We start from the raw sequence: 25,895 nt of genomic DNA on the forward strand, positions 1-25,895 counted from the left end.
TCGTGTGTGTCTGTGTCAGTGTGCGAAGGACGGTGGATTGATAATCCAGCTCTTTGGCAGCCGGTTTGTGTGTGTTTTTATCCTGCTGCAGCAGCAGCACCAGCGGCTCCTCCTCGTCTCACTGACCAGCGTGTGTGCGTGTGCGTGTGTGTGCGTGTGTGTGCGCGTGTGTGTGTGTGTGTGTGTGTGTGTGTGTGTGTGTGTGTGTCTCTCTCTCTCTCTCTCTCTCTCTCTCTCTCTCTCTCTCTCTCTCTCTCTCTCTCAGTCGCGTGAGCCAGGCTCCCTTATGCCTTTAACAGAGTGAAGCAGAATGTCTGTCGCCCCACACTGGGCTTCTGTCTCTCCACGCACACACACACTCATAGACACACATACACACAGTAATAGACAGACATATATACACACACACACACACCAGTTTGCCCTGGCCTTTAACGAGGCAGGGGCTCAGTGTGTGCTGGAAAAGAGCTCAGTTCGGACCCAAATGAAAGTGTCGACGTCTCGGCACCTGGAGTTTGTCAGCGTGTAAATGTGCGCGAACGTTTCCCCCAGTGTAGTCGGAGTCTGAGTGTTAGTAGAAATTCTTTCAGAGTGGCTTGCCCCCCTTCAACCCCCAACACACACACACACAGACACTCACACACAGACACACACACTGCAGAATGGCTGTGAAACTCCTGTGTGATGATCCGTGCAACCGTTGATTTCTCCACACCAAACACACACACATAACCCTTCCTCACATCACACCATGTCACGCCATACTACACGGGTATCAACATTTAGCGTTTGGCTGATCTGAGGTCAGTTTAGTGTTGTCAGTGTACCAGGGATGTGGTGGTAGATGTAGCAGTATATTTCCAGTAGTGAAGAGTGAAAAGAAGTGTTTAGAACGAGGCTGCATGGCAAGGGAAGATGTCTTTGACCAAAATTAAGTGTGCTTAGTGGGATCGTATGTTTGGAAGGATGAGGTGGGTTTGTGTGTGTGTGTGTGTATGCATAGAGGGACTGGGTGTTTGTGTGTATGTGTAGATGGATGAGGTGTGTGTGTATATAAATACATATGTGTGTGTTGAGGTGTGTCTTTGGCGGGGCGAGAGTTAAACCCTCCAGCTCAGACTGAGGAGAGGGATTGGTCTGCAGCCAGTCACTTTGTGTGGGTTCTTTATGCGCACTAATTCACGCAGAGCTCCCCAACTCTTCCTTATTTGAATCGTTTCAATGAGCTACAATCGCTGGCAGGCCTCGAGGGCTGTGAGTGACGAGAAGCTTTTTCTCTCAAAGCAGCCCAACACCACCACCCCCCCCCTTTTTTCTCTCTCTCTCCCTTTTTCTCTCATTGTCTCTCTCTTTCTCTCTCTCTGCTCGCTGACTCTCACTCTTTTCCAAAATGTATACGTCAGATACCTCCGGTCTCCACTCCACATCTCCACATCCAAACCTATTTCTCTCTCTCTCTATTCTTTTTTTTTCTTCTTTTCCTTCTTTGTGTGTGAAATGACAATCCCATCTCTCTCTGGCAGGTGGGGTGGGGGCGGCTGAATGGCTGTCATTGTGCAGGAGGGGTGTGTGTCTTCGTACGTGTGTGTGTGTGTGTGTGTGTGTGTGTGTGTGTGTGTTTGGATGTGTGTCTGTGTTTGTGTGAGTGTTTGGATGTGTGTCTCTGTATGTGCTCATTTGTGTGTGTGTGTGTGTCTGTGTGTCTGCCTGCCTGCCTGCATACACGCCCCTGGCTGTTGGATCAGAGGAGGGAGGCACAGACAGTGAGCGTGCTCTGGCTCCCCTTCAAAGCCGCTGGGCTCATTAAGAAAGCGACGGGCCGCGCTTCCTCCCCATCCCACAAGGCCTCTCTGTGCTGCACATTGTTTTCCTTTCAGCTGCTAAATAAAAACACCCCTGCTGCCCCCGCCCCCCCCGACCACCACCACCACCACCACCACCCACCCACACCTACTGTGCCACTTTCCCTCATTGTGCCTGAAGCGCCAGAACCTCCAGCTTATTTTAGGCTCCTCGTGGTTTGCTGGTGTTATTTGTCCGCAGCATGAAAAAGAATGTGTTCCTCTAAATATAGAGAATGCGTTTAAATTACTTTCTCGACTTAAGTGTTAAGATTAAGGTTGTTTTTTTGCTACTTGTTTTTTTGTTGACACAAAAAATTGACTCTCCTGCTTGCTGATGGAGACTCTAATGGAGGTTTTGGTCGGTGTACGATGCCTTAAAAGGCATTGGGCTGAACGCTCCGAGGACAAGTTGAAACGGTGGTCTATCACCGGAGCCCCTGATGACCTTTTTTTTGTTGGGGTTTCAGCTTTAAGCATGCCATTATTCCTCAAGTTGTCTCCCTCGTTTTCATGACTGTGCACGTACTGTACGTAAGCAAGCTGAGCCGCGGAGCCGCGGGAACAAAAAGACGCTTCATGCAGCGGCGACGTCGCGCAGGAATTCACCCCGGCCCCCGAGGAGAGAATGAACAGGTGTTCTTCGGCGTTCCGTCACGTCGGCCTGGCCCCTGCTCCCCCATCGGCTGGGGCCCATTGTTTTGCCGTTGCCCGGGATACGCCGGTCTTGTTTTGCCAATGCTAGCGTGTCAAGGCAGGCAAAATGATAACTTGCGGAGTCCTACAGAATACGTAGAGCCTCCAGAAGCACTTCCAGCCAGCGGTCAATGCCTGAAAGCTGAAAGTGGCTTCTCTGTGTCCGGGTTGCTTTTTTAGAGTTATGAAATACCGGTGAAATACGGTGACCTTGCATTTAAGCGGGAGATTTAGGAGCAGATTTTATTTTGAGGAGTGTTTTTTGCAATCCTGCCCCCGGGGTGTACAGTCTGTAGCCACTCAGTCACCTAACCCTGCCTGGCTGAGTTAACCGGGGGCTTCATCATTCATCATAATCTGATGACTTCAATCAATACGTTCGAGCAGAGGCCTGAAACGTGCAGTGAGCCGTGCGTCCACGTGACGCAGTTTTTTAAAGAATGCTTTGTAGAGGATAGGGGTGGGAGAAAAAATAGATGCAGTGTAAGATCGCAGTATTTTTTGGCACAATAATATATCGATAGTATCGCAATATTTTTTTAATGTCAGTATTTTAATTTGACTTCGTTACAGATGACTTCTCTGACAACATTGCTTCCACAAGATGGTGCTTCCACAAGATGGTGCAAGACCTCATTCTTCTCTTGAGTCCCAGAAGGCAAAAATTGTAAAAGAAGTCGAGAGTTGAGAATAAATGTACCATGCCTGGATGGCTGCAGAGACTCCCGGTATACGAACCACACCATCTGCTTTCAAGTCAGGAGTGTGGCATATCAATGGGAGAAATAAATCGCAATGTATTGCAGATTTGACTCGCAATAGTTACTTTATTGTAAAATGTAAAGAATCGCAATAATATCATGATGTGGCCCAAATATCGTGATAGTACCATATTGTCGCCTCTGTGGCACTTCCCATCCCTAGTAGAGTATTTTTCTATTATGCACATCGTTTAGTTATGCCTGTCAAATACATGAATCAAACCTGACATTGTGTCAGATGTGATTGCATAGTTTAATTAGACTTGAATACTGGCTGCGAACCTAACAGAGCTGTGCGTGCCATCGCCTCGTCTCATGACCACGGTACCCCGCAGGGCTTGGTCAAAGGGCTGAGGACTTCTTGCAAACTTGCTGGAGTTTCAAGCTCTTGCTCATTTCCCAGTTCAGTTTCCACAGGCCATCCACAGGTAAACTAGACCCCACAGGAAATGAGCAGGTTTTTTTGGAGTGAAGTGTTTTCAAAGCGATCAGACAGGGACATAGGTCACATAGGAGTTGCTTCGAAACAGGAGATGACACACTCCACGGGAACAGAGGTCTCTGAGAGGGCAACTTGTTTGTGATGTCAGCCCTGTTGCCAGCTGAGGGGCAACCCAGCTGAGACGGGTTCTAATGGAGGTGTCTGTGGTGGGTTTTCTACATATGTAATTGCAGAGAGCACGGTACAGTGCAAAATTGAACAGAATGGAATTCTCTGGCAAAGAGCTCCTTTGGCCTAGCGGTTGTATGGTGAAGCCAAATGGAGATGTGGGTTAAGGCAGCGTGCAGTCGCTCATTTTTTCAGCAAGGCCTCCCGGAGGTCAGAGGCCTTAGTGGGACGCCTCAATCTCTTACCACACGTGGATGTTAGGCCCAAGCATCAGGCCTCAGCAGGCTGGGAGGGGGGAGTCGGAAAATGGAGAGAGAGAGAGAGAAAAAGAAAGAGAAAGAAAGAAAGAAAAGGGAGATGGGAGAGAGAGAGAGTGAGGGAGAGTGACATGAGTGAGACAAGGAATAAGTGAGAGAGTGGGATGGAGAGAAACAGGAAAGAGCAAGACAAGGAGTAGAGAGAGATGTCGGGATAGAGCAAGCGAGTGAGAGAGGGAGAAAGACAGGATGATGAGAGAGAAAGCGAGCAAGAAAGAAAGTACCAAACGAAATAAGTGGGGGGAGCGAGAGCAAGTGAGTGCGCGCTGGCTCACAGAAGCAGATGTGGCGAACAATAGCGGCCATTGTTCTGGCCGGCGAGGGCCTGAGGATGGTCTGGGCGCAGGGCCCAGTCTCTGCAGCTCTACCTGCGGCCCCGCGGCCGAGAGCAAGCGAGGGAGCCCGAGACCAAACCCCCGCACTGTCAGACCCTATGAAAATATTATGATTTTCCCCGACGCAAGATACCTGCTCCAGAGCTAGCGAGCCAGCGGAGCCACAGTCATGTAAGGGGGAAGAGGGGGTACGCGCAGAGCAAAGAGGAGAAGGAGGAGGAGGAGGAGGTTGATGAGGTCTTGTCTGTCCTCAGGGGTGTGTAGACTTCCTCCAGTGACTTATCCCCCCCGAGACAGGAGTGGTGTCAGACAGGGGGAACCTCACCCCACGGACGTGAACTGGGCTGCCCTGTGGCGCTGCCCACCACCATCAGCTCTGCAGATGTGCCATGAGAGTGCAGGAGGTTATCAGGCTGCAGTGTGCAAATGACTAGTTTGGACAGGAGGATTTCAGTCTGCAGTGTCTGAGTGAGCTATACCAAAAGTGTTGGTTCAGCTGTGCTGTTAGATCAGTCAAGTGTCTTGCCAGAAATATCAAGGATGGATTTAAATCCCTGTGACGACAGATAGCCCATAGCTGACATGCATTATGTGTTTAGGATTAGAATCAGTTCTCATAAATAAATGGATACCATGCAGTACACATAATGAGAGATGTGTTTGTTTGCTTTCAATTTTTAGACTAAATGGAGATTGTCATCATACCCCCATAGAACATTCAGCATTCTATAATAAATGGGAATGAAATTGGGAGGTTCCCATGCCAACCCTAAAAAATGAACTGAAAAGGTCTCGCCATTTAATAAAGTTCTCTGTAGGCACCACAAATTACCATGTATTTAATTAAAGGCTCACACATCCTAAAGATTGATCCGTAAATCAAAGATAATTGCTATAACATTATTTCTGTGGAGGACTAAAGTTCTGGTCTGCTGCTTCTATTTCTTGACATAAATACCTAATCCGAGGTCCTGTGCCCCCCTCTAAAAGTTACCATCAGGTGGGGGGTGTGGGGGGGCTGGTTTGTAGATCTCTCCCCGGTGTCTAGACAGGAGGAGCAGACAGGTCCCCACTGGAAAGTGCATCAGGGCTGAGTTGGTAGGGCCTGGCTCATAAATAACAGAGCTTTACATTCAGATCCTTTTCCCAATGTGTGGAATCAGCATTTTGTCTTGGTTTTCTGCTGTGTCAATGAGTTCATATAGAAAAGTCTAGAAACTTCTATCAGACATATGAAAGAAAACCATACATCTGATTAAAACAAACAAGATTCATGCATATTACAATAACACATGTGAGTATAACACCTTTTAGACAGTTACAGAGATGAGATGAGAGGAGAGGTGAGCGTTTGACAGCATGTTAATATTGTTTGCTCTGTAAACCTATCCATGCCTTCCACTAAGCGATGTAGATCACGTAGCTGCTATGAAAAGTCATTGCAGTCTGGCGTATGTGAAGTTCTTGTTGAGTACATTTTGAGAGGAGAGAGAGAGAGATACACACATTTTCTGCATAAATGTTGTTGGGATGCATTTGGATTGAGGCCACATATGCAGTGAAAGAACTTGAGTAGACTCACCAGGAATCTCACCCTACAGTACATTCTGATAGGAGCACGTCAGTTTTGAGTTCTAAGCTGTGCTTCTCCTACAGTGATGAGCTACGCAAAGAGGCACGGCAGCTGAAGAAGGATCTTCAGGCCATCAAACAACGAAAAGAGGACCGCGACAACCCGAAGGAACAACCCGAGGACCAACCAGGTAAGAGTGCATATGCAGCTACCAATCAAATGATGGAGAGACTATCATTTTGAACACTCTCTTAGTTAACGTGATGGTTGTTCAATGACACTTTCAGGAAACTCATTCCAGGCTGGTATTTCTGTGATCAAAGTGCTCTTCGTTGTAGTCACTGTCTATGATCGAATGAGTAATGCATGTAAACAAACACGACAGTGATGAAGCCTTCGTTCAGCTCACTAAGGACTCCCTAAGCTGTTTCCTTAAAAATGAAAGTGACCCCAGAGCTCGGCATGTAACAGACCTCGGAGTCACCTCGTCTTGCCCCCTACTACCGTATGTTTTCAACTCTCTAAATAGCCTCACTCCTGCCCCCCACCCCCCCGCCAACAACCCACCCACCCCCTACCTCAGGGATCTTCTGGGATATAATTTCAAGAGGATTTCCACACCAAAGCCCCTGGGCCGCCTGACTGACACAGTCTCCTCTCTGTCTGTCGGGGGCGCGGGGCGGTAGCTGCAGCAGCAGCAGCGCCGGCAGCAGCAGTGGTAGTGGAGGCTGGCTTCCCAGCGCGGAGGTGCTGCTCGCTCAACCTTAATGTGTGTCCCGGGCCGGTTCAGACGAGGGCAGCTGGCCCTTTGAAGCCTGCTCTCATTACCCAGCAGCAACCTGTGGGATGGGAGAGGGAGCCCCACGAGGGGGAGAGGGGCCGCCACAGGAACCCACTGGCCAGGCCGGGGCTAAGCAGAGGTGTGCGGCGGAGGGGGGGGGGGGGGGGGGGGGCAGCTCGGGGGTGGTTTGTGGGGGTTGCGGAGTGGGGCCGGGGGCCAGAGAGAAGGAGAGGAGAATAGAGTTGGTGGAGGTGGGGGGGTGGGGGGGTGTTATTCCTATTTAATGTCCCGTAATGTCATGAGCGGTTGTATGTGTGAAGTACAGTACAGGGTGAGGTGGGGGGGGGTGTTGTTCTGCCAGTAATGAAAGACTTAAAACCTGCTGAGGTCAGACACTGCTAAAATGCATTGTACGTTTAAATAAGTTAGAACTACAGTCATAAATACATGTGTACCATGTATACATTTGCTGACAATGATATGGGTATTTAGTGCGTGCCCCAACTGAAAGGCTTTAAGGATAGGTTTGTACCCTGCCCTCCCAGCAGGCCTGAACCCTGCACAGAGTGGCTGACCTTCGCCCCCGCAATGCCGAGAGGCTGCTGTACATCACGGCCGTCATGTTCAGGGTCCTCGCGGGTTGAGAGGTCAAGCCCTTCTTTCCAAGCACAAGCCCAGCATGGAATTCATTATTTTGTTTACGCATTGGCCATGCTCTTTAAGATGGGGAAGGATTGCAAGGAAGCGCCTCCGTGATGTTATTTGCCTATATATCAGTGACGGTGGTGGGATGGGTGGGGGGTATCATTTAAGATGGAGTATGGCAAGATGATCATTCCCATCATTCTTAGTTGACATGGAAATGGGCCTGTGGTTGGAGCCACACACCACTTTTTAATATCCTTATCATGCTTTTTCTTTATTAGGATCAATCACGGTTAAGACCGTAGAGCGGAAGAGAACATATTTTTTCCCCCCTCAATCCCGGTCTTGATGGGAATAATCAATAAACTATTAGATTCTGTGGGAAATTAATAGTATACAAATTTTAGAATCTGGAGGAAATTTGTATAAGGCTAATAGTCTGATATTTGACTCGTTTTTGTAAAAATTTTTTTGATGTAGAGCCTTCGCTGAAAGGAGTTCTCCAGTGGATTGCTCACCAAAACACACAGTCAACATTCTTTGCATTCTTGTGGGGAGAATGGCCAGTTACTGTTTTTATCTTCCAGAAATTCTGCCAAAGTAGAATTGGAGAGGATTTTTTTTTACTGGCTAGTATGTTTACAAAGCTCAATGTTTTGGAAAGTCTTTTGGTTGAAGAATGAGAGAAAAATGCTGGTTTATAACAAAAAGAGAGAGAACGCATATCTAGCTTTTCCAAGAATACTATTGACACACACACACACACACACAGTGTTCTCCTGACTTCTATGAATCAGAATAAAAATACGTTTAGAAATATGTGAAAATACGAATTCAGGTCAGCAAGGGAAAAGAGCCGTGCCATTCTTCATTAGTAGTCTTCATGTCCTGTTTACAGGTAGTCCTTTTTTATTGTCCTGTTTATAGAGTGCAACCCTGCAGCATTTCACACTTTTGTTAGCCCTTAGCTTCTACTGCACTTTTTAAAGTGATTTTTATACCAATTATATACATACTCATTGAGTGCAAACGTCTGGGTAAGAGATGTACTGCCAGACTTTCATTGTACTCTGTGTTAACACTGTGTTAAGTACACAGTTTAGTCTCGAACACTCTCAGAGCTTTACAGTTAGATACATTGCTAATGTGCAGCGGGTAGTTTAGTCTGTATTCAGTGCATATGTTAACTCTCTCATACAGTTGTACTACCTTTCATTATCCTCCATATATAACACACACACACACACACACACTCACACTGCATGTGGTAACTCATTTGAAGGCACTGTCAAGTGTATGCTCTGACTTAAGCCCCAGCGAGCTAAAAGAGACATTTGTACCTTTTTTTCTGAGTAATACCCTTCGACAGACATCTCTTCAGCTTTCAAGACATAAATTATAGCATGTTCGTCTCGTCTGGTTTTCTCTTTCTTGGCATGGCCCTCATTGGCCAGAGCCAAAAATAAGAGAGACATGCTAAAAACATGGTCCGACTCTGCTGCCCACCCCAAATGATGTGGCAGCTTTCTTCCACACCAGGCCAGAGTTATTTATACAGGTTCGCGCTCGAGTGCTCGTGGTGTTTTATTTCAATCGCGCCCGAAGTTATATTTGAAAAGTTCATTGACTTGTGATTGAATGTTTTTGTAGAAGGAGGGTTTGATGGGGGTTTTTTTTTGTAATCTTCATCCGCTAGAGCTGAAAGAGGGATCTGCTTTTCACCCAAGGACAAAAAAAAGTAGACAAAGGAAGTCTTTAGAAAGGGAGGATTCTGCTTTTTAGCAAATTTTGTTTGTCATTTGCAGGTTTGCTTAATAAAAGGGTAGATAAGAAAGAATGTTGAAGACCATCTTAAATGAGTTATCCCTCAATGGACTGTTGCTTTCTAACACGAAATTGCCATTTCCCTTTACTTTATGCCCACCTGGCAATTGGGCTCATTTGATATGCCTTGCCTCTCCAAATTAAGACAGTTTCATATTGGAAATATTAAAGATAATTAGTATGAAATAATTCGAATCATTGATACATGTTCCTGAGTGTTTTGGTCAAGTCAGCTGATTTGGACTATGAAGATCATAGCATGAAGAAAGTGAGTAAAACCCAGGGAAATGTTCGTGTACCTGAATGGGTATCGGAGTACTTTTATTTTCCTGACACATTTTTGGGTTCCTTGGGTCTTGTGAGCACATGTTGGGGTTTGCTTTGGCTCGCCGACACCGTGTCCACAGAGCCCTTCCAGGGTGTCCCACATGTTCTTGGAGTGAAAGGTGCGTGGGTTTCTGATTTACCACTCTCGGGGTCCCAGAAGGCACCCCACTCTCGCTCTCGTTTCTTCGTTCTCCTGTTTACCTTTTATTTTTATTTTTTCAAGCACGTCGTGATGATCGCGCCAGCAGGTGTCAGTAGGCAAGCGCGTTTGATGCCCGCGATGATCGATGAAGAACGGCTCCTCCACCTTGATGCCTCCCGCCTCTTGCTTCGACGCTCCTCATTCCTGTCCAACACTTGTGGGAACAGAAAGAGAGGGTGATTGGCAAGCTGAGAACGCCCCTCCCAAAGCAGACAGGGGGTGGTTGTGGTGTGTGTGTGTATGTGGGTGTGTGTGTGTGTGTGTGTGTGTGTGTGTCTGCGTCATCAGTCGCTCACAGCAACCCACACTGCCACAACACGATGTGATTTGTTGCCTTCGCTATGCCTCCCCGACTCCAGAGGGACAGGCCGGGACAGGGAGAAACGCAGTTTAGTGAAGCCATCAACCAACCTCCCTGCTAGTTAGCTACTAGCGCTCAACAGCTGGAGGAAGAGTGGAGGAGCCCAGGAGCTCCAAACCTGGCATAGGGGCACCCCCTCAGGGCAGCGTCCCTCAACGGCCTGCCAGCGCTCCCCTCCAGCCAGGAGAGGAGAGGAGAGGAGAGCTGCTGCTGCCTCTCCACTCATAAATCACTGCGCGGGGCAGACTTCCTGTATGGAAGTGGTGGTGAAAGCCCCAGGTTCTGCCCTCGCCCCCCGGCCCAGAGGGTGAGGCTATTTGCAGGGTGAGTAATTACACCCCCATAGTGCCACCCCCACTCTAAACACCTGGGGGTTGGAGGTATGTTTGTGAGTGTTTGTTGGAGGGGAGTATTTTCTTATTAGTCGTGTCCTACTTTGACCACTCTCAAAACAGGCTTTTGTACTGTTTGTTTTCAACTGACAGTCATCCTGCAATATCTTTTTGAATGAAAGTCTTTTATTAATCTCCTTCTTTCGCAAACAAACTCTGGCCTCTGTCTTTCTATCCAGACGCTTTCATTCAGATTCAGATCTTTCAAAGTCATGTGATTGTCTATGTGCTTGTGGCTGGGGGATAAAGTGGAGTACTCCCTCTATCATCACTATACATGTCTATCTATACAAAGGGTCTATAGTGACATGAGTTGAATTAGCAGGGTCTGTGGGGGTGTTGAGACTGGCCTGGATTGCAGGTAATGGACAAGTGTTTAGCTGGCAAGGGTAAGCAAGCAATACTGTGCCTATGTTAGTGCTTGTGATCCTGGATTGTCACACACATCACGTCATGATGGAGAGCTACGGTACTGTAGGGCATAGGTAATGAGGTGAAGCCGGTGCTGAATTATTCTTTACAGCAGTTGACAGTAAGGGCATCATACTACTATACCACTTACTCATCCATAACTGTATAATTGACAGAAATATGTGACTAAAACTAGTTTGTGATGGCTGTCTGGGGAGAGTGTGCCACGGTGGTGTGGAAATGAATCTAGCAGTGGTTGCAGTTATCATGAGCTGACAGCATCAGTCAAGCCTGCTCATGTCATCAGTGATGTCATGTGTGTGGCACAAGCAAAGCCTTGTTATGCTCAGGGGTATACATACTAGATGGAATGATGTCACAGGGGCTTGTTTTCACTCAGTGAACAGGTGCTCCTTATTTTTTCCTTTTCATACAAACCCCCAAAGCAGCTCTTTTAAAGGTAGAGCGAGTCTGGTTTTTTTTGTTGTCAAAAAAGTAACTCCAAATGCTCAATAAATAGAGTTTCCTTATGTTGCTCTGGACTTCACACACTTTGTAATGTATTTGTTTTCATGTCTGGGTCCTCGAAGTGTAAATGCATGAAAACGCCTCAGACTAAGCATCAAGTAACATGCAATGAAGACACATGAACAAATGTCAACTAGTATCCTTATCCTTATAGTATCTTTATCCTTATGGTATGTCATTGTTTCAATTTTTTCTGAACAAAAACCACTGGCAACACCTTTTAAGCTCATTACAAAGATAGTTTACGGTCTTAGCCTACAACAAGCCTGCTCTAAGTAGAAGAAGAGAAGATAGAGCCACATTGAAAAGAGTGTTGAATGAGAGAAAGAGAGGCTCTTGGAGTCCTGTAAACAGGCTCTAAATAAAGGGCTCAGTGTGAGTGTGTTTGTTTTAGTGCTTCAGCTCCTGTTGGCCCTGAGTGGGTTTGGCTGGTCGTGTCACCAGGACAGGGGTGTGGGAATCACACACTCCATGCCAGCCAGCCAGCCAGCCAGCCTCTCCGCTCGTCATTCAGGGATATTTTCATCTGGCACTGGACAGACACTCACTCACTCATTCACACGCACACACGCGCACACACAAACACACTTAGGGTAAAAAGCATTCATTCAGAGAGACACTGTCACAAACACTGTCAGGGAATCTCAGAATCCCATTACAAACAAAGGCTACATAGTATAAGAGCACAAAAGTGACACCTGGACAGAACCCTACTGCGTTCTGCTTAGAAGGCAACAACAGCCCCTCTAGGTCTTCAGAAACACATCTGTCATTTACAATAAAACTCCCACAACACTCGGATGTGGTGAGCTCAGACAATCGCCACATGTTAGCATGCTTTAACCTCATGAGCACACTTCCAATGAACAACCAATTGAAGTTCTCGTTTGGAATTCCAGCAGTGATTTACATAGACACTTTTATTAAAAGTTGTGGAGGGGTTTCCATATATCATGATTGAACATGAGAGGGGCAACTTGTAATTGTAGCTTGTAGCTAGTGTATATTTAAAATCCTTCCAGCATTATGTATAGGTTCCTGATCTGTCTTCAGTGCACACGTGTACCTTTGCCCGTGTATGTTCTCTGAAACTGTCACTGTATGACAGAAGAAAGCTCAACGCAATCGGTTTTACTATCTCCCACTAAGGGATTTGGTTTTCCCATTTACAAACCTCTGCACTGAGGTTTTCTGTCCCAAAAAAGGTATTTCCTTTCTGGGTTTAGCCACAGGCCTCAGAAGGCCTTCCATGTCTAAATAAAGGCCATGAAAAACTCTGAAATCGGTCCAAAGAGTCGCATGACACTCTGGCATTCCTCATCTCTCCAGTCGACACCACCTTTGCCTTGTACGGGTGGTGATTCCATTACATTGGTCCTGTACGGGTGAATTGTCATTGATTCTTTTTTGGGGACTTCAGATATAAGGCATTTCTGAGGCAACAGGAAATGCTCTAAATGTTTTGATTCTACGTTAATTCTACGATTTTATATTTAGATATCCATTATTACAACAATTACAAGCTTCAGTCTTCAAAAGAAAAATAGCAATTCATCGCGCATTGTATCACTTGACAGCACTATATGATTTAAATCCAGTTTGCTTTAAAACAGCTCGTGAATTCAGTGGAGCTGGCACATGTTGTAAACTGTTATACACAGTATGAAAGTTATGCTTTTCATTAATCAGTTTGCTGTCTCTGATTATTGCTGCCGTCCATTACTCCAGTTTAATTGCTTTTTGTCTCCAAGGTGACCAGAATCCCGCCAGTGGTGCAGTGGCAGAGTATCATGATAGCAGGAAAAAGTATGAAGACGTTCGCAAACAAAAACTGAAGAAAGGGACAACCAGAGAGCAACAGGTACAGCACTGGGGAAGGGATTACTAAAAACATTTCTCTTTGTGTTCTGTGTAATTGCCATAGAGAGAATTGTTTTAATGTAGGCCAGCCTTTCGTATGAATGAAATCAAGAATACTTTTTGTAATGTTAGGCAAAGGTCCTTTTGTCAACGTAGTTTATATTCTAAAACAAATACACTGGTCTGTGACTACCACAGGCTCTGTAATGGAGTATAATAAGGACAGAAATGAAGGCTTAACCAATGGGAAAAGTGGTATGCCTGTCAATCATATTTTCAAGCCAAAGCAGAACTATGTAGGGGAATTTGATTGGCTGTTGAGTTAAAACTCAAGGCACATATGCATTAATTCACTCAGCATGCATTCAGTCCATGTTTGTGTTAGAGGGTAGTTTTTCTTGCTAACACAAGAGCTAAGAATACATCCACATTAGCAACCACTTGCTCCCCATTGGTCAAAGACGTACATATGTGTAGAGAAAGTATTCAGCCTCACAGATGCTGTAGTATGTTGTGAATACCTTCTTTCCCTTGGGCTTAGACTTTGGCTCTTCTGGACCGCTTCAAGACAAAGCTGTCGAGCGCCATAACAGACACACCTGAGGAGCCGGAGGAGGAGCTCGGGGAGGACGAGGACAAGGGCTGGTGAGTGAGTCTCTGCGGGGTCTCAGGATGATGTTAAGGTCCCCTGATTGATACATGCATGAAATGAGACCTGGAAAATGCAAATGCACCTCACAAACCCCAAAAAGAGCAATTCAGCCAGTGTGTGTGTGTGTGTGAGAGTGTGTTTGTGGTAGCAAGTGTTTGTGTGTATGTATGATAATGGCACAATAATAATGTAATCGGGCGCTGGGGGCTATGAATCACATACATCCCAGTAGTTGTCTAGCCTATAGTCCAAACACTGATGTTTTTGTGTGTGTGTGTGTGTGTGTGTGTGTGTGTGTGTGTGTGTGTGTGTGTGTGTGTGTGTGTTAGAGCATGTATATGTATGTAGCTCGTGTCCGTCTCGATCGTCTCGCGCTTTGTAAAGTCTGCACCCCAGAGCCTGTAATCTCCCAGTGGCTCAGTGCTGATCTCTGTCTCGTTAGCATCCTCCTGCCAGGACTTCAGCACCGTTTGCTCCTCCTCTTCTTCTCTGTTTCTTTTCGTCATACGTTGAACTCCGTCAAACTAGAAGGGCTTTGGCTTCGTACCAGACCAGCCACACTGTCTCATTGGATGGACCGTGGCTCCAGACTTCCATCCACCATGAGAATCCAGGAGACTGGACTTTTGGCTGCTTTTGTTTTTCCTGTAGTGCACTTTTGACAAACCCAAACACGTATTATTGAGCAAGTGTGAAAATATATTCCAAAGCAATCCCTTAAGATTTGGATGTTGCGTTTGTTTTGTTTTTGCCTGTGGGAGCTGCAGAAGTGTTGTTTGTGGATAGGTGCTTGAAGATGGAGAAGTTGAAGAGCACTGCATTACTTTCCAAAACCACTTTCAAGTGTAAACCTCTCCATTTTGTTTGTTACTGCGGGCATCTCCTGAGTTGCAGCATTGCCATAGAAATGTAAACGTTCAAATCAACTTTCACTTTACTGAGAATAAATAACCACAATCCAGTCAACTTTGCCAGCACTGGCCAGAGAAGAGCCCCAAAACACTGCACCCAAACACAACAACGCACACGCTTTCAAATGAAAACCAGGTATGTGTATTAGTGAAAAAAAGGAGACTGTTTGGTGCTCCAGAGGTTTGACAATAGATCTTATGTCTTTTGATATGGACATGTGACATCAGCCAGGATCCTTGATGTCTGTACTTCTGGGAGAGAGTAGGACCCTTATGGGGGAAAAAGAGAGGGACAGAGAGAAGAAAAGAAAAAAGAGAGAGAGCGAGAGACAGCAGCAGGGAGCTCGTGCCACTCTCGCTGAACCACCGCTGCAGCGGGCCCCAGCGGAACACGGGTTACGACAGGTCAGACGCTGGAAGTCAAGTCTGGGCCAGAAGTGTAAAGCATTCCATCTGTGTCTGTGTCTACAACCCCCCCCCCCCCCGCAACACACACACACACATACTCACACACTACACGCCCTCCACCCTTCCTCTGGCTCTCTCGCCAGCCCCTCTACCCACCAGACCACCACCTCTTCCCCAACTTCCCTCTTCAGAAGAAAAATAAATCCAGGAAAGTCTCCTTAGGCCTTGCATCATGGGGACTGAGCAGACGGAGAAAAAGCCATTTTGATAAGGGCCCGTCCAGCGCTGGGGTTCATGCACAGGCGGAGGGGGGCTGTGGGGTGGGGGTGGGTGGGGGGGGGTCTTTTGGACTGAAGGAGGCTGGCTGGCGAGCCGGCAGGCTGTCATTGCCATGGTGGAAAGAGATCGGTCAGATCGCTCGCACGGAATGCCTGCGAGTGACAGTGTAGCTACGGCATTATCGATGGCCAGCAGCTAGGCCCGCAGAGTTTTATACACATACATACACACACTCACACACACACACACACACACACACTCTCTCTCACACACACACACATTCATATACACACACAATACACACAGATTCACACACAGACACACACAGACACAGACACACACAAATACACACACGTGTACACTCTCTTTCACACTCACTTACACACAGAAAAACACACACATACACTCTCTCACAATCATACACAGACACACACAAAACCACACCCATACATAAACACACACACACACACACACACACATTCATACACACACAATACACACAGATTCACACACAGACACATACAGACACACACAAATACACACACATGTACAATCTCTTTCACACTCACTTACACACAGAAAAACACACACATACACACACACACAAAACCACAACCACACCCATACATAAACACACACACACACACACACACACACACACAAATACACGTACACTCTTTCACACTCACACACACATCCACATCCTCATTCATGTACACCCATGCCAACACATACAGACAAACACAAACACACACTGAGACGTACTCACAATTGCAATCATACAGACATACACACTCTCATGCACTCACTCTCCCTCCCAAACACACACACTCAGAACAAAAGCATTCAGAACGAAACACTACGCATTCATGCGCTAAATGGTAGATCAGTCCAAAGATACTGGGGCACAAAATGGATATTTTATCATCTACCAACTTCATACGCTGGACATGCAGAGCAGAAATAGTCCAGATCTGGTGTTTAGATCTGTTAAGATATGCTGAACAAACAGTAAAAAGCAGAAAGCCCCTCGGCTATTGTTATTGGACTCTAAATCTTGGTGCGGTTTTGCCATTGAAATGGTACTCTAAACCACGGAACTGATGGTTATGCAGTTAAATAAAACAACCCATGCACTGTACCTGCCTCTCAAAACCATGAGGAGCAATATACTGTTGGCACAATGTAGACAAAGCAATGGACAAAACATGCCTGTAAACCAGACAAAACAAAGCATGGGGAAGGGAGCAGCGCTGTGCCACCGAGTTCACTCGGCTGGTGGAGAACACTGAACACTTCACTCGGCTGGTGTAGAACACTGAACACTTCACTCGGCTGGTGTAGAACACTTAACACTTCACTCGGCTGGTGTAGAACACTGAACACTTCACTCAGCTGGTGTAGAACACTTCACTCGGCTGGTGGAGAACACTTCACTCGGCTGGTGTAGAACACTTCACTCGGCTGGTGTAGAACACTTCACTCGGCTGGTGTAGAACACTTCACTCGGCTGGTGGAGAACACTTCACTCGGCTGGTGGAGAACACTTCACTCGGCTGGTGGAGAACACTGAACACTTCACTCGGCTGGTGTAGAACACCGAACACTTCACTCGGCTGGTGGAGAACACTTCACTCGGCTGGTGTAGAACACTTCACTCGGCTGGTGGAGAACACTTCACTCGGCTGGTGGAGAACACTTCACTCGGCTGGTGGAGAACACTGAACACTTCACTCGGCTGGTGTAGAACACCGAACACTTCACTCGGCTGGTGGAGAACACTTCACTCGGCTGGTGGAGAACACTGAACACTTCACTCGGCTGGTGTAGAACACTGAACACTTCACTCGGCTGGTGTAGAACACTGAACACTTCACTCAGCTGGTGTAGAACACTTCACTCGGCTGGTGGAGAACACTGAACACTTCACTCGGCTGGTGGAGAACACTGAACACTTCACTCGGCTGGTGGAGAACACTGAACACTTCACTCGGCTGGTGTAGAACACCGAACACTTCACTCGGCTGGTGTAGAACACTTCACTCGGCTGGTGGAGAACACTTCACTCGGCTGGTGTAGAACACTGAACACTTCACTCGGCTGGTGTAGAACACTGAACACTTCACTCGGCTGGTGGAGAACACTGCTCACGCTCCATGACTTCAAGATTTGCCCACTGTTTGTCACGTCAGTGTGTGTATTGCCCTGCTATGGACCAGTGTAGATTTGCTATTTTAAATGCCAGGTGACAGTATGACTTTGAGGTAAATGATTCTGAAGTAGACAGAATTGATTATACTAAAAGAAATAAGAGCATGTCAACTGGATAGGATTGTCACTGTCATGAGGTAGAGGTTTGTAGGTGGTGTTTGGAATTAGACATTGTTACAATAACTTTAAAACAGGCTGTAAGTATGAATGTCTGAGAGGCTGAATTTGGTCATTTGTCGAGTAGGTCTCCCGGGTGTGCATGGCCACTTGATTTATAAACGATCTGTTTACCTTTCTGGAGCTCCAGCGATGGAGAGTGTGTGCATGTGAATGTACTTCCCTCTCGCCCAGTCTTAGTTTTATCACCTCGGTCTCACTTCAGGCGTACTTCCCTCCCTGCTCCCTCCAGCCCTGTTTGAGCAGGACCTCGACACCCGACGGGGGCCTATCAGATTATTTATTTTCCCCCACCATTTCTGGTCAGTTACCAGAGGCTGGTGGGAGTCTGAGGGGCTTGGGGGTGGGGGGTGGGCTAGTCGGGCTGGGGGGAAATGTAGGTCAGTAGCGTGGGAGAGGAAGGTGAGACGACTCCTGCACTTTTCACACTTTCATTACAGGTCCCATTTAACCATCCCAGCGTTCACGGTGACATCCTTCTGCCAACACCCCTCCCCGTCACCGCTGGCTAATCCCATCCCTCCCCCGAAGTCTAAAGTCGTCCAAAAAGACTGGGCTAATATTAGTTTGTAGTCATATTTTTTGTTGCTTTGGAAGGCGTTGATGAGGGTCTCTCTCTGGAGTGTGGTTCCTCTCTGGTACTGTACATGGCCAGATGTTCCTCAGGGGAACCCTTAGCTTGGCCCCGAGCTCCATAAATCCCTTTGTGTAAAATGTTTGCTGTGCTCTCCTTTTTGAACTCGGCGGACTGCTGAATTGTTTCGATTATCAATCATTTCAGTGCCGTACGTGTGACAGTGCATGAAACTCTTTACAGGCTTTGAAAACTTTTAAAATTCGCAAAATATTTAGTTTCAATACCCCAAGCACCTCGTCTGTTTTTATTTACACAGGCCCGGGTTCAGCTGTAAACCGTTCCACCGCCAGTTACGAAATGAAAACATGAATCTGAAATAAATTTTCCATCACTGGAATGTCCCCCTGGCCCATTGTGTTGAGGCAGTGTGCTGAGCGTCAGAGAGGAATGTGTTTGGTGCTCACAGCAGAAGGAAGAGCTTCAGTTATGGCCTACCACCTTTCACAATCTCTCACTCCACTCAGCTCCATTTATCAAGCTCGGGATGTCTTATGTCCTTATGTTTCTATCATGGAACATCTGTTCTAATCATGCATTACATTAAAATCACGACACACTACTGCTGCCGTCATGTCATGTCAGCTATGTTTTCTGATTCTATGTCTAATATCCTTTCTTTACGATTTTGAGAAATGTCATGTGTGATTCATCATGTATGTTCGTTTGGATGTATGTAAATCTGCAAAGATGTTCATATCCAGTCAGGATACCTTGTGCACGAGTGAATCTTCACTGCGAGAGCTGGGCCCAGTGCCTGCCTCGGGCCTTTTGGCCGGGCTGCCCAGGTGGCTGGTCTGTGTGTTTTCTCTCTCACAAGTCTGTCTAACTGCATGTGAGTACTTTCTATGAATGTGAGAGCGGAGGAATGTTTTCGGGGGAACTGGCCCCAGAGTACCAGGCTTGGTTTTGGGAGATGTAGAGGGGGAGCAGGGGAGAGGATGGACTGGCAGAAAAATGAAAAGCAGGCCTGTCATCTGTTTGCCCGTAATTCCCTCGTTTTGCTCAGGTTTTATTTTTTTAAACTGAGTAGAGCAGCTGGAAGCTGGTGGACTGTGTGTCTGATGTTTAGCATCCAACCTTGACCAGACTCAAATACACACATGAATGAAGAACACCCTTTTCTCAAATACACACCTTTATTGACTCCTTATACTTTGAGTGAATATGACAAAACACACACACACACACACGAACACATACATACACACACACACACACACACACACACATCATTTATCAAAGCAAGTACTTATTTATGGGTCTTATGATCATGTATTGTAAATATCCATGAAAATCTTCAGTCCATTCTCAAACAAGTGTGTGTGTGTGTGTGTGTGTGTGTGTGTGTGTTTTGCAGGATGTCTCACGTGCTACAGTTTGATGAGCAGAGCAGAAAGGTGAAGGATGCCGCCATACAGGACGAGGACACCTTTGAGATCTACGACCCACGCAACCCGGTCAACAAGCGGCGGAGGGAGGAGAGCAAGAAGCTGATGAAGGAGAAGAAAGCACGGATATGAGTGCAGGCGGGTCACAGGATCAGGGGTGCTTTGAGGGAGGAGTCAAACATGGCAGCCACTCATTCTCGTCAGAACCACTTAGACATCTCTCCTCTTTCATATCCTCCCTCTTTCATCTTGTCTCTTCTGTTCTTGAGCTTCTGCTGCTAGTATCCTCTCCTTTGCTTCTCTCCTTCTCTTCTTGTCTGTCTATCTCTTCTGCTTTCTCTCTTCTGTTCCATTTTCTTTTCCTCTCTCTCCTCGTCTTTCCCTCTCCTTCTTATCCTCTTCCTTCTTTCTCCTCTCTCTCTTCTCCTGTCTGTGCTTTCTGTGCTCTCTTCTCATGGCCTCCTCTTGTTCTCTAGACATGTCTAAGAATGATATGTTCAGAGCGTCTCAGAGCCATTTGCTTTGACTTTTGACCTGGGGCACTTAGCCTCTTCAAAACTGCCTTTTAATGGTAGTTGTACACAGATGATTTAAAGATGTTAAAGAGGTAGTTTTTAAATTGTCAAAATAAAAGTCAGCGAATGTGTAAAACTGAAAAAACTTAACCCCGTTTTTTGGAATCTGAGGTACAGTTCATCTCCAAGTTGGAAAAAGTTAGAGGGCTTCATGTTCTGTGGGTGTTGCGTCAACTGTATTTACAGCTGCAATGAAATAAAGAGCTGACTCATCTCTCTGGATTTGAGTCTGTGTGTGTGTGTGTGTGTGTGTGTGTGTGTGTGTGTGTGTGTGTGTGTGTGTGTGTGTGTGTGTGTGTGTGTGTGTGTGTGTGTGTGTGCGCGCATCATGGAACTGGAGCTTCTATAAATTTAGCTCTTATCTGCCCGACCTCCCAGAGTCATAGTTATTAAATTCTTCAATTGAATTATACTTGCCAGGAAGGAGAATAGTGATGTTAAAATGAGTTGGATGAGATTTGTTCTTGAACATAACTAAAGCCCAGTGTTGATGTGCCTTTTTATAGAAGTAAAACTCCTTTTGAATGAGTAAGGCCATGAGGAAATTAAATTGAATCCGTTCATTCTTTGGGACTTACTCTTATTCCAAAAGCACAGAATCAGTGTCTGTGAACTGATCTTCTGACATTCACGTGAGGTCAAACCAGGTTAGCTGCGTTATAAAGAACTTGTTCACAATATTGTCATGCCTACAGTGACTTAACAATGAAATTACTCACTGTAGAAGCGCCACAGTCATTGGCCATCCATGTTCATTGGGTCGATTTGTTTCACATGGCCAGACTTGACCCACAAAAACACCTTGAGCTGATGCACCCCTGTAGGAAACGGTGAATCAAAAAGAGAGAGAAGGGCCGCTATCATCATGCTTTTCTGGTGGTACAAATGAAAGCAACATGCTGGCACTAAAGTCCCTGAAGCAAATGTGCCATATAATAGACCAGTGTATCAACACAATAACATGTCAGTGTAGTGGTGCCAGGCAGATGGGCCATAAGTCATCTGGTGCCCATGAGCAGATGAAGTGGTTTAAGTGGCACCACACATCAGTGACGTAGCACTTCCATTTTCAAAGCAAATATAAGATCCACACCATTGCCCCGCATGCGTACCATCCATGATCCAGAGTCTACACAGAGGGAGTCTGAGGTGCCATGAGCCAACTGCAGTTCTATAGTTTCTTGAAAATATGTTTGTGCTCACCCTACCCTAACTAGTGCTGTTGAAGAGTTAAACCCCACTGAAAAACTGCTGTTTTTGTCAATAAATGAAGCCTTCCAATGTTGAGGAGAACCTTTTTCAGACAGACTAATATATTCACTTCCACCCACTGATGGCCCCATCCATTGTTGCCTGTATCATTCACTGAGTGTTCTCCTCCTCTTTTTGTTCACTTGATGTTCTCCCTTCAGGTCTTCTTTGAGACGTCCCTCCATCTTAACGCATGAACTCCTCATTTTAAATTCATGGTAACTTTGGAATCTGTACATGTTGTGTTTGGCCGTATAGACCTAACCGACTTTGTTAGTCTGGTTATTCAATTATTTTTTCATTAAGGAGTAAAGAACTACCTCTTCTGAACCTCAGCAACACATGGTCCTTCAGCTTTTCTCTGGAGGCATCGTTTTTATGTTTCTGCGCGCTTCATGTCTAATTCAGTTCAGGTCTGTTTTATTTGAAACAGGGTTGTTATCAGCTGCTATCACACAGACACTATGGATAAGCTCTGGAGAGATACTTTAGAAAAGAACAGATCATCAGGGCAGCTCATCTCTCCAGTGCTCACCTTGAGAGCTAAAGAAGGCACACTCCATATGGGCAGAAGTTAAGTTATGGCCCGGGAGAAAAAGAGGAATAAACAGCAAAAAAAATAAGAGCTAATTTAACAATTGGTCAAAGTTTCCAATGGATCTATGTAGAAGTATACTGGTCAAACAGAGCAGACACCCATTCGATTTCACCAGTGAGGTTAAGCACGCGTTTACTCTCAATGATCTTTTTCCTGGTAGCTAAGAAAACAGGCTAATGCTGCTGGCGGTGATGCCCTGGGAGGGCTGTGGTTAATGCAGGCGCGACGGCGAGGGCTAGCATATGTGACCAGAAGCTCCGTTCGGATTTTACAGCTCTTCTGGGATGGCGCTTAAATTTTCATATGGAACAGGAAAGAGAGTTAATGTTACACTTAGCAGCCGGCCTAGCCAGCGCTGCCGCAAATGCGAAGCAGGTGGGACACATGGCTGCATGCAGCCCCGTCTGCCTCCTCTTAGCCACCGAGTGGCCTGTCTGCTGAGGCCCTACAGGGAGGAGTTGCTTATGTGGGTTAATATATGTATTTGCATATCAAGTAAAGGTTCAAATGAAGCTATTCAGCACGGTCAAATAAAGGCTTTGCAATAGTGAAGCAAACACATGGTGAAGAGATTTGGATTGATTTGTTTTACATGCTAAATTTGCTGTCCCCTGGCGCATTTAGATATTGATTGACACTGTTGCCTTAGTAACAATATACTAGCCTGTGCTGAGCCAGTCTCTTATAACGGCTGATCTTGCGTCCACCGCACACGCTGTCTGCTCAGGTGCAGAGAGATCGGGCTGCACGTCATGACAGGTACACCACAAGGTGCAGATTACCAATCAAACATTATGAACTCAGCCTGAATTCCCTCTGGTGATCAGCAAAGTGTGGGTGTGTATGAACTGAAGGGGCAGTCATGGACTTCCAGGTGAAAGAAGCAAGAGGATCTGGGCTACACTGGCCATTAGGTAGGCCTGCCGGAGGGCCATCATTACTGCCATGTGTTGTTATGTACTAGTGACTCCAACACTCTGGAGTCTGAGGTACCCTCTGGTGTTAAACCTTCCCAGCATGTCTCAGTTACTGCTATCGTTGGCCAGCCATCCCACAGCTCATGAACTGTGATGAGATAAAGTTGATTTTAATGTTTTCATATTTCTGCAAATGGTTCTATGTTCAGTAGTGCACCCATGAATACTCTCACTGTAGTAAATAAGTTAAACAAGGCGTTACTTTTGACAAACTTACCAATGTCTTGATGCCCTGAGAATATTACGTGAAAAGATATTTCAGATGATTTACATTCATGGGCTTAAAAGCATTGTTAAGACTGAAAACTACACTGCCTGTCTATGCTGGGAGGAGATCCGTTCTGAAAGGGGGGAACCTTTAGCCTTTAGCTTCCACTCAGCACCCAGACCGACAGCAGCACAACACTTAACATTCCTGCCCACAGCCAGCACAGGTCGGGAATCAGGTCCTCAGTGTGTGTGTGTGGTCATGTGACTGCTGGAGATGAGATGGAGCCGTAATGGTATTATCATCACTGTGTCCCCCAGACCGTGATTTCCCACTGTCCTTGCTGCTAAAAATAGCAGGTTAATCTGCTGCTCCATGATTGAGGACCCTAACAGAGCCTCCCATCACACACACCCTGCTCAGGTTCTCCTCTTCGCTATGAAGTCCATCTGCAGAGGCACTCAGCAATGAAGCACCTAATGACAGCAGATGTTTCCTGGTTAGCACACTGTATGCTGTTTCTCCGCTTAACCAGAGCGGCTGGGAGTGGTGAGTGTCTAGGTTTCACTGGAGCCTCACTGTGGCCTTTGGGCAGGAAGGCCATCTTCTAAACTACTTAACCCTAATTGGGAATCGTTTAACAGGTGCATAGATCTAATGTAACTTTTTTGTTTTGATCAATATGAGCATACAATGATACACAATAGCCTACTGTGCATGGCAAATCATTTTGAATAACTCTTCAGTTATGAAATAGGCCCTTGTCAACATTCAGTGTGACAATACACTTCTTTGTTACACAAACTGTGATTAATTACACCAGAGCACAGCAACGACCTGAAGTGGTTGACATTCGTATATTCTTAGCTGTGTTGGTGACATGTATGATATTGTTACACGATGCCCCGATCTGTCCATGTGCACTCCCCATTAGCGAGTCGCTATCACGTGTGGGCTGGCCTTAGGACGACCTTAATGTGTGAGACTGACATGCAGCAGTGGTAGCAGGAGTATAGAGTCCTTATTAGAACACACGTAAGGAAGTGAATATTATATATTATAATCATATCATATCATGTCATATTATAGATATATAAGGAAGTGAAGATATAACATTTGTATGTTGCGTATGGAGCTACATTTTATTATATTTTACCAACCCTATCCCTAACCTCAACGCTAATTCTAAGAGGATATTGAAAGGAAATGTACCTTTCAATGAATAAAGTATCGTAGCGACTGAGCTCTGATCTGCACAGCAATGAGTCTTTAGCAACGCAGTGCAGATACTGCTTTGTTGAATTATTTTGTTATTCACTCTTTGTAATGGTTTTTGGGCGTTGTTGTTGTGCAGATGCAATATATTCAACAAGGTTTTTTGTGTTCATTTTTGTTATGTTTTCCCTCTCATACTGATAAAGCTGCCCAAGTGGTGAAGTATATTTGTTAAAATGGCACACCTAGATCTTAACCCCTCGTAGGCAACACTGAGAAAGTAAATGACAGATACTGAAACTCTATAATGTTGTATGGGCTCAAACCATTGCAGTAGTAAGGACATAATTCATAAGGACACTTAGGCCTGTTAGTAAATTACAGCAGTTTTCCGGATAGTAGGTGACTCCAAGACTGGGTCATGTGGTCTTGGACCAGATCCATTCCAAAAGCAGTCACCAACTGAGCTCCTGGCCGACTCTTATCAGTAAAACCCAAAGTTGAAGACCGTGAGTGAGTATTGCTTAAAGTTTGGCTTTGAGATCCTTAAGCAGACAGCAGACCTTTGAAACCAAGCCCAGCCTTTTTTTCTCTCTCTTTCCCCAGACTCCGAGTCTGTGCCCACCTCAGAAACCATGACCTTGGTGAATCATCTCTGCCGAGTCCTTGCTGTCCATTAGCCTATGGGGAAATTGAATTAGCATAGCTGTGTGGCCCCCACACGCCGCGCTTGCTAAATTCGGCCTCTACATTTCCTAACTCTGTATGTCATCCTGACCCGGTCTGTCATGCCTCAAACAGCTCTGATGTTTACTGAAGGGCATTTTCCTTCCCGCTGTTGGTATTCCAAGGCCTGTACCATGAAAAAGCATGCACTATTAAATCAAGGGGCCTGGATGAAATGGCTATGAAGCTGGTGTGAGGCCCCTTTGGAATTATTTAAT

The 25,895-nt window shown here is 46.0% G+C and overlaps 1 protein-coding gene across 1 annotated transcript; it reads left to right on the forward strand.

The window, feature by feature from the left end:
* The first annotated feature begins 5,891 nt into the window (after window positions 1–5,891).
* Window positions 5,892–20,916, forward strand: LOC105896631 (CWC27 spliceosome associated cyclophilin). The gene is made up of 5 exons (XM_031559179.2): window positions 5,892–5,903; window positions 6,137–6,323; window positions 13,356–13,465; window positions 14,006–14,109; window positions 20,097–20,916. The coding sequence occupies exons 1-5, from the start codon at window positions 5,892–5,894 to the stop codon at window positions 20,257–20,259; spliced, it is 576 nt and encodes a 191-aa protein (XP_031415039.1). The 3' UTR covers window positions 20,260–20,916.
* Window positions 20,917–25,895: the final 4,979 nt, after the last annotated feature.

This window comes from Clupea harengus, chromosome 21 (genome assembly GCF_900700415.2).
Source record: "Clupea harengus chromosome 21, Ch_v2.0.2, whole genome shotgun sequence".
NCBI lineage: Eukaryota > Metazoa > Chordata > Actinopteri > Clupeiformes > Clupeidae > Clupea > Clupea harengus.